Here is a 10,309-nt window from a genome sequence, read left to right as displayed (position 1 = left end):
ATAAATAAAATATATATTTTCACGAGAGACAAATTAAATAAAATGGGTTAACTTTAGGGGAAATATACTTATCAGATTGGGACAGATAATTTTCAGATATGTACATATATTTTAAATTTTTGCTTTAATTTTTGTCTCCTTTTAATATTTAATTAGATACCTTAAGATTAAAATAAGCTTAAAACGAAACAGCACAGCAACCCTTTTCTGTTCATCTTGAGAACACAAAACCCTCTTTTGTTAAAATTCGGCGCTGCACAAAATCCTGGCTTTTATATTTTCCAACAAAATACCACTTCGCAACCCTGGATTTTCACGAAGCGTTTCATTCGGGTCGTAGTTTGGCTACTTCGGGCCATTCAGTGTTGTATGCCATATTGGCTGCCATATTGTTCACACTGTCATCGCCATATTGAACACCCTGTCAACTATCTGTCAACCCTAAGATATCTCACTTGTATTCTTCCACAATGGTTTCAGTTTTGCTATCGCCGCGAGTTGTTTCGGTGCGCGCATAATTATTTAAAAATATAAAGATTGAACCCAACCGGGGTTTCTCAGGGGATATATAATTTGAAAGTGTCTATTTAGCCAAGGAAAAAGCTAAGCAGTATACTTAAACCAGCACTTCCAGCCGCAGATATTGGCCTAGGTATTCGCACGAGTGTTCCTGTTTTATCGTTTATTTTTAGGAAATTCTTACCACCATATTCATATCGTCACTAGACACGAATAAAGGCGCGAGCTCAAAAGTTCACCGCGAACAAAGGCGCATAAAAAAACTTCAGCGAAGAAAGACTTAACATAGTTGACGGCGAAAAAAGACGCGTTAAAATATTTGACGGTGAAGAAGGACGCGTAAACTTATTTTCGCGGTCAACTATGTTTGCGGTTGTAATAGTATGCACATTCCGTAAAGAGTTTTTGGCGAATGATGCTGAAGTCACAGTCGTTGGTCAGGTATAAATCTATGTTTACGGATCTTTCTTCGCCGTCAACTAAATTACGCGTCTTTCTTCTCCGAAGTTTTTCTTAAGCTCCTTTTTACGTACAATTTTATTATGCGTCTTTTTTCGCCGTCGAAACACTAGCGCGCCTTTATTCATCTCTAGTGACGATATATATTATATACCCTAGGAACTATTTATGTAAATATGTAGGTATTTTTTATGCTTAATATATGCAAATAAAAGAAGAAAGTAAACACAACAACGATCGAGTAAATTTTTATTTGTGTCAAATTGAAACTTTTTTCCAATAATAAACGATTAACTGATTCAAGTCTACAGCAAGTTCACAAAATTAATTGAAAACTTGTATCAACCAAAGCATTGTTTATATTTGCCCAACAATGGTTTGATGCAACTAACAATATTGTCCAATCAAGGAAGTTGTTTTGTGATTATTAACAAATATACATTTGTCCCATCTAGAAGTCTCAAGTAAATTGCAGACTTTCGCGTACTAGATATTTATTTCGCCATATCCAACTATTCTACTTGGTCACTATAACCAAATCTTGTTAATTACTACTATCACTTTTTCTGGTTGTACAATAAACTATAGCGGGATTCAAGTTTCCAACAAGTTCACAAACGTATTTGAAAGCTTTTATCAACCAAAGCCGTATTTATTTCCTCTTAACAATGAGTTGATGCAACTAACAATATTGTCCAATCCAGATAGTGATTTTGCGTTTATTAGCAAATATACGTTTCTCCCATACTTTCACAAAGTAAATATTTATTTCGCCATATCCAACTATGCTATTGGGTTACTGTAACCAAATTTTGGAAACTATAACTAAACCTTATTCTGGGTGTGTATGTTCGCTGTTTAACACTATAAAACCAGTACCTATTGAGAGTTTTAAAAGCAAATTTAATCGCATACTTTTTTAAACACTTGAATTAACATCTTAATGCTTTTTAGTTTCAGTTACCTCAGCTGGGTTACAGAAGTATATCCGTACAAAATATTTCTGTCTGTGCGAAGTCAACCAACGTTTGGATAAAATCTGCGTCACTGTGCTGCTTCGTAGCAAATTTTTTTAAATCCAACGTAATGGAAATCGGCGATAGAAATGTAGCTACGCAAATATTGGGATTTATTCGAGAAATGAGCGAAAAATTATATACGGATAAAAAAGCTATATGTGATGTGTAAGCTTTTATATATGTAAATACTTACACTGAGAAAAGCGTTTAATTTCTGCAACTAAATACACTTAGTGGACGATTTTTCACAAATTTTGAGACTAAGGGCCAGGTTTTCAGTGCACGGCCGTGGTTTAAACTAAGTTTAAACGCCCGACCTGGTTTAAACTAAGATCAGCCAATCAAATGTCAGCCAGCCAGCTGTTCAATTTAAACTCAGTTTACTTAATCTAAGTTTAAACTGGCACTGAAAAACTGGCCCTAAATATTACAAATAGCTGTTGGATTAGTACATCTACGGTCAGCTACTTGCTACAGCTAAGTGCTACTTTAGTTGAAGGATTCTATGGATTTGGTGATAGGAAATAAATATTGTTTCGACACATGGCTCTACAAATTCCATTCTGTTAATACAGATAAGCCTTCTCTCAACACATGGCCTGGTTGTAGTTACTAAATTTTAATTGAGGCAAACGCGATTTGTTTTGAGAGCGAGAAATATTGAGCACTCCCGGTGTTGCGTTAATTTGATGGTAATTATGTATTTCATAGATGGCACATTCAAGCCAATGTGCCAAAATGCGAGTATAAACAATTATTGATTATTTAATATAGGAACCGAGATCATGTAAGTTAATTGATTTGTTTTTTGAAACTCAAATTGTATGCTTTATTACAGCAGACAAGTTGTTGCCAAAACACAGCAGAAATCTTCCGATAACTTACAAATATAAAAATGTGAAATATCGAGGGCTTAAATTCATTAATACCCTCTATCTGCAATTTGCACAAAAACTAGTTTGTAGATTTTAGAAATCATCTGGGACTTATTAGCTGTCATCACGGCATAGCGTGACATGGTGTGGCGCACCGGTCGCGCGGGGTACATGGGGCTCGAGCGCGGTGTGGGGCTCGGACGCGGGCCGCCGCGAAGCTAAGCAAATTTAATGTTGGAAAGAGCAATAATGTCAATGGATTTTATTTTGCTTTTGAGAAGGTAATAATGTCAATTGACTTTATTTCGCACCAGGGTGGAAACTAAAGTCAGTTGACCTTATTTCCGTTGATCTTATTACCTGTCACCTTTGTACGTCTTCAATGCAATTGACGTTTTGGAAGTCAGCTTCTTTTTGTATGTACTTTTACAAGCTTTTATGAAGTTTCACCTGTGTAATCAAATTTCCCGATGAGCCAGAGACTTTAAACTTAATACTTGATTTATGGTCCGATTTTTTTTATATCTGGAACATAAATTACTTAAATGGAAAGAAATACCGCCACAAAAAGTTAGCCGTTAGGTGGTTTGGGGGTCGACCTGTCTTACATTTTTTTAATTACATGTTTATGCTGAATATTATTTTCGATTACAATAAGAAAAGAAACAACAGAATAAATACAGCTACCAGTAGACCAAACTTTTTTTTGTGTCAAGTCCAAATTTTTAGGGAAATAAAATTTTACCAAGATGACAAAACTAACTGGAAAAATATACAAACCATGGATTTTTTAATGTTTGTCAACAATGATTTGATTTAACTAACAATGTTACCGACCCAAGATAGCGGTTTAGTAATTATAATCAAGTAAACGTTTGCCTTGACTAAAATGCTCCAGTATATTACAGACTTTCACCAACTTATTATTTATTTCGCCTTATCCAACTATGCTATTTGATTGCTATAACCAAATCTTGGTAATAACGAAACGCTTTTGTCAGCATGAGTGAATTGTACATAAATAATTGTAGTGTGATAATCATTAAAACAATTCTAAAGCGCAATGGATGACCACGGATCTGTAATTGAATTGGTTGAATACATCCGACTGCTAACTGAAGTTATAAGAAATATGCCGTGGTGTTTAAAGTACAAAGACTGGGATATTGTTATTATTGGATTGAGTTCATGGGTACCTAGGGTACTTAATTCAATTGAGAAGTTCGCGGACTTGAAGGTTGGTTTCAAACACATTTAATCATTGTACAATTGACACTTTTTATTTTTAGGTTGCTTTATTCACTATAAACGTTTGTAGGCTATTTGCCACTTTCGTGCAACTTATTAGAACCGAAAAAAAATGCAGTTCTACTCTATTAATACAAAAAACTATTGATGAATGGGAATACTTATTTGAAAAGGATGTATCTTGCGGTATATTTAATACGTTCTACAGACTTCTACAAACACAAGGTTAGTAACATTTGGAAATATAATTTAATGTCTAGATAAATATTGGCAATTCAAAACTCTAAGTTATCAGAATTCATGAAAATAGCCTAATTGGATAGTTTGGGTAATAAACTGTGGTAACATGTAAAAGTTCTACCATCCCAATGAGCATTGCGGTGAATGTACGGAAATAACTTTAGATATGCAACTTTAGTTTTTCATTGTTAACAGTACATATGGCAAATTTCATAATACTAGGTCTATTCATTTGTAAAGGACTTCCAAAAGCACACTCGTTTAAATGCCTATTTGTATGTAAAGCAACAACACAACTTGTACAATTATCCAAGTTGATTTCAACTCGTATAGCGATACGCGAGTTGGTGTGAGGTCCATCCAAATTCAAATGCGGCATTGTTTTGACCCAGTATATAATTTCAGGAGTTAAAAGCCCTTCCGGAAGGCCTTCTTGAGAGTCAAGAGGCTTTCCACTCTACATTCCCTTCTCCTTTCTTTTTTATATAGAGTGGCACAAATTGGAGGGCTTCATTCACTACCCATGGAAGCGTTCCCACGACAGTCGGGTCTACGTAACCGGAACGACCCAGACTTATATTTGGCCAAGGACTGTCACTCCAGCAACACTCCCCAAAAGCTCTTTGGGGAGCTTGTATGCTGCTACAACAACAACAATTTTTAATTTATAAAAATCTTACATTTTTGAAGCATTTGCTTATGATTTATATCAAATATGTGTTATTGCAACTTAAAATGCGTACTGAAATTCATTTGTAATGCTAAATAATATAAATTTATGCATNGTGTATATGTGTTATTGCAACTTAAAATGCGTACTGAAATTCATTTGTAATGCTAAATAATATAAATTTATGCATCGCGTAAATTGTAAATGGATAAGCCCTACTAGAAGGCATGCAAGGAGGCGCTTTTTTAGCCGTTCTTGGGTAGGCTTCTTAGAATGGCTTTACTTAAGAAGGCCTACGTAAATTATCTTCTGGGGATTGTTAATGAGAATAAATTGGAAAATTTCCAATTAGGCGTCAAAGTATTTCTCGAAACCAAAAAATTTACAAAAAGTCAAACAAACCGAAAAAAGTAAAAATTCAGTAGCAGAAGCCATTTTCGATGCTGTCAATTGTTTGCTGCTGTCGGAGTTTTGAGCTAGGGCACGAGCTTAGGAATAATCGAACCTCTATAGTCTAACTTAGGTCAAGCTAGCGCAGTGGACTAAGGTCCTACAGAACTAGGATTGACTCGGTTGATCAACGCATTCCACCCACCTGACACCTGAAGAGCTTTGGACGAAGTCGAGAGAAATTGCACGCTAAAGGCATCATATGGGGAAGATAATTAACTGCGAATTTGTATAAATGCTGCTAAAAAAAACAATGTTCAAGAAAATTACCTGAAGAGAGACAACTTATCCAATAAAGTTAAATTAACAAGACGTTTAACACGTTTCACCGATGAGTGACCTCTATAGAGTTATATGACCTACAAGCATCCAATAGAGAATATATAATATACTAGCTTTTGCCCGCAGCTTCGCCCGCGTGATGTTTGGTTTAACGGAATTATTTTAAATGTAACAAAAATTGAAACAAATAATTTCACCAAACAAATACATACATAAGTACTAAAAAAAATGCGTGTGTAACACCGTACACATGATAGAAGTGAAACTTCTTAAAAAATGTGTGAGTATCAGGTACCACCTCACGAAATTGGATGTGTAAACATATGTTTACGGTTCGGCAAACCATAGGCGATTGAGTTACATACATAGGTTTGGTTAGAAATCAAAGAATAATTTCATTTCATCTTATTAATTTTCTGATATACATATAATTTATTTATTCATTTTCCGGTAACACCACCTTATATGAATTCGCGCTTCTAGCATCCATAGGACCGGATTGTAATGGAAGTAATTGTATGTTTAACAAATAAATGAAAATGCTTATAATGCAATCAATAGATCCTTACGAATTCGCCTTTGCCAAGGCACTAAGTAACGTACGCAATTTTGTTTGCAAAATGCATTTATTTAAGTTGAAAGAAGACAAATTCCTTTGTTCGGCATTTATTCTTACTCGCTTTCTATCTTCCAAGGCGAATTCATATATTCTTATCACGAATTCATATATTCATGTGGTAGCAAGAGTATAAAAACATAAAATTACCTTATAAATTAAAAGCATAAGTATCACATGTATGCGTAGTCCAATTCACGAAATCATTTCATCGATCTGAGTAAAAACTAAGTGCATAAACTCTATTTCGCGTTAATTGAAATCATGAAATGGTGTTCATTCATTCAGTTTCTACTCAAACGCATGAAATGATTTCATGAATTGGCCTACGCATAGTGGTAGTAAATGACAGAATGAATTACAAAAAAACACATCCTTTTGACATAATGCAAGCCGAAAACGTTGGCTAAAATCAATCCGCAATCAAGTTGGACGTTTCGCCCACAAACATTGCAATTTTGCAATTTCATAGTTTCGGCTTATATTTATAAAATTCAACGAAAGCACGTACCTATTTCGGCTGAGTTATCCATATTCGGTTATTTAGTGTACAAAATAAACGCAAATTAAATGAGTTTGTACATGGCCATTAATGTAGCGATAAGATGTACAACTTGCCAGAAAATCCACATTTTTTGATCTTTCATACAACCAAGACATAAATTGATTCAACAGGCCCACAAACGGTGCAATCTAGAGCAAAACAACACCAAGTTGATCCAACGGTCGCTACGTTTATGGCTTTCTTTGAGAAACATTGGGCGAAAATTTCAACTGCTCCTTTTACACTACCTTATATAAGTTGGCCTTTTCTATCATCCTCACATATGTTCTTCAGAGTATACCAACGAAGGACGAGTTAATACAAGGAGATAGCGAGAGTACAAAACTACTCTAGAAAATTACAGGCACAATGACAAACATAAACAAATGTACAACAAACACATAATTTTTGACAATATATATATGTATACATACATACGTGCATTCAAACATACATATATATGTACATATGTAGGTACTCGTACCCGTCATGCGTCGCTTATTTCTTTTTTCCCCTTCCCTATACTACCTATATCTTCCTTCTCACTCATGTAACGTTTTCAGTTTTAAAAATTTCACTCTCCATTTTTGCGATACCGCCGCCTAAGAAGTTTCACTTCAAGAAATGAAGCAAGTAAAAATGAATGAAATCAACTGTAATACAATTCTGTAAACATTGTTTCGAGACTTATTGTCATGGCACTCGATAAATGAGAGAACTCAACGTAGAGTTGTCCATACGACAAACATGGTGTGCCCAGATGTAGTCCTGTTTGTCCTTGGTTTTGAGTAGTCGGTATAGCTAAGGCTACTTTTAACGGAAACTGCAACCGTTTAAACTGAAATGACATGTTTGTTGGAATTATGGGAATTCGTGGTATCTATACTGATTGTCGTTCGCACATACGAGGTGCATACAGGTTACACATCAGTTTGACTGGCACCCCAACCCTTAATTCCAGTTTTGTGGGACGACACCCCTGAAAATTCTAAAGAGTTTAGAAACAATGTATCCTGTTGCCTCCTCATTTGCCGTCACTGTATCAACAGACATGTATGTATGTGGTCGCCTTACCAGGCACTTTATCAATAATTATTTTATTGATGTTTCCCACTGATTCATTTTTAGGTGCCAAGATTGCTCGTTGGCATAACCATCCAATGCTGCATGCTTGTGTGATATTCGTCCCAATTTTTAATTAATTGTATTGTTGCAACATAGCCCCGCCACCACTGTTCTCGCTAATGTTGCAAGTTGGTGTATCCTGGTTCGCAAGGTTCAGAGAGAGTTTAAACGCCGAGTGTGCAGTTCCTCCGCTGAGCAAGGTATCTGCTATCCCTGAGGATGTAACCGCTAGTACAACATTTATATCCTGTGCCATGAGAAATGTCTTGCCAGTTCCCCGGTGCTTGCAAGAAATAAAGGTCCCTTCTCCGCCCTCCACGCGGCTCATAAGTGGGAAATTTGCCTTTGCTCGGGTAATAGTTTAGGTTCTGTTTCGTTAACTTGAGCCGCCAAGTTCGTGGTGCTATAATTCAACTCCCTGAATAACTCATTGGACAGTTCTCCCGGTGGTTGCAGATTGGGCATGCCGAAACCGAACATCCGTTTCCCCATCATTGAGGAAACGTTATCCTTATTTAATCTCAGAGCTTTGTTGGAATATTCGTCATCATGTGCTGTTTCTTTAAATCTTTGGGCGATGTCTTCAAAAAAAAGCGCTTTAAAACTTTTCCCATAGTTGCAAGAGGTTTGAAAGTCCATTTGATTTACAATGTTAATTAAATTAATTTTAAGTCTGTGAAAAGGTGGCACCTCTTCAAAAATATTTCTGAAAAAAAAAATCGTTTTGACCCTCTTTTGATTGAGACGCACTTTGTTGTAATATTTTATCTATCCAGATGATAGACTATAAGTGTAATTTCATTTAAATACGTCCAGCTCTTTTTGCGTGAAAGAGCTACGATCAAAAACACTCACTTACTCACAAACTTTCGCATTTATAATATTAGAAGGATACTAGCGGGTTTAGTGAAAGCTTTATTTTTAAAATCAGTTTGCAAATAATTATACAGCCTTATCATGAATTTTCATGTCGTGTGAACTCGTTCGCATTTCGCCCATGTAGTTTACAATAGGTGTTGAATATTCCAGAGAAGTGGTTCACTTGGAATCATTTTCACACTATCGTTTACCGTATTCACAAGTGAAATAACTGTAACTCGCACAGTTAAACCCGAAAAACAATTGCTAAATTTTCCAAATGTATGAATACNTAAACACACAGTTCACAGTTAAACCCGAAAAACAATTGCTAAATTTTCCAAATGTATGAATACTCGTACGTATGCTCAAGATTGTAATTGTATTTAATGGCTTTGACAGTGGTTAACTTTGAAATTTCTATGTGAAATTCCATTTCGGCCGGTGAAATTTTTCACCGAATATTCATGAGCTTTACTTTTCAAACAAATCAATCGATTTTTTTATTTCTCGAGAGTTGGACCACATGTTCAAGACTGAAAATCGATCGAGCTTTTCTGAAATAAGATCCAAATAAATGGGCAATTGAAAGGTCTTTCATTAGGGGAAATGATCTCATAAAACAATTAAAAGTAGTGCTGAAAGAGCGGTGAAATTAATGCAAGTTTACCATGGTCTTATAATAAAATACGAGAGCCGAAGGGCATACATATGTACCAGAGACCGGCTTTGAGTCCTAATGAAATTATTGTACTTATTCATGATCCATAACAATTACAAGAACACACTCAAAATATACTTTCTCTTATTTGTGCCGGCAATTTTTGTCTCTATCGAGTATAGTCTACCAGCTGGATTTTACTCATTTGTTCGAGTGAGAGGTTGAAAATAATTTGATTGAGTTTAATATTATTTGTGTTCTGCTTTGCGCCACATCAGTGTTGGCATTTTTCAATTGTTTTTTTTTGATACAATTTCGTTTACAATATACTTTCCTACTACGCAGTACTTTTTAGTAAAATTTTGTAATGAATACTATAAATATATAGCTCTGAAAACTCACTGCGGGGAATTTTTTTATTTTCTTTTTGTCTTCGCCTTCTCGTTTGCGCCTCTGTAAGTTTTGAAATCTTATTAAAACAAAATGTCGAAATCAGCTAGCTATAGAAACAGTGTCATCGTTAGCTAAGGAAGAGATGTTCTTAAATATCATAACTTATACATATTTACTAGATTTGACTAATTATTTTATTATTTTTTAATTTTAATTATTTGTTTATAAAAATGTAGTTTATTCCTTAACAAAAACTGTATGAAAGTAAGTTTAAATCTTTGAACCCCATTAAAAAAATTGACAATCTTTCATAAAAATTTTGAGCTTTCTATTTCATATTTTTTTTTTTA

General features: G+C 35.0%; 1 protein-coding gene across 1 annotated transcript in view; it reads left to right on the top strand.

Annotated features, from left to right (window-relative positions):
• The window catches only part of Ltn1 (E3 ubiquitin-protein ligase listerin), a gene marked incomplete at its 5' end in the record, with an annotated part of 154,912 nt that overhangs the window by 63,218 nt on the left and 81,385 nt on the right, over positions 1–10,309 (top strand). Inside the window, 3 exons of the mRNA XM_017614667.1 lie at positions 1,933–2,162; positions 3,932–4,109; positions 4,162–4,345. Coding sequence (XP_017470156.1) covers positions 1,933–2,162; positions 3,932–4,109; positions 4,162–4,345 — 592 coding nt within the window. The remainder of the gene's footprint in view (positions 1–1,932; positions 2,163–3,931; positions 4,110–4,161; positions 4,346–10,309) is intronic.

Source organism: Rhagoletis zephyria, unplaced genomic scaffold, assembly GCF_001687245.7.
Source record: "Rhagoletis zephyria isolate East Lansing unplaced genomic scaffold, Rhagoletis_zephyria_1.1 Rzeph_scaffold_00876, whole genome shotgun sequence".
NCBI classification, from domain to species: domain Eukaryota; kingdom Metazoa; phylum Arthropoda; class Insecta; order Diptera; family Tephritidae; genus Rhagoletis; species Rhagoletis zephyria.
The sequence above is the reverse complement of the archived record's forward strand: the minus strand, read 5'-3'. Positions and strand labels throughout refer to the sequence as shown.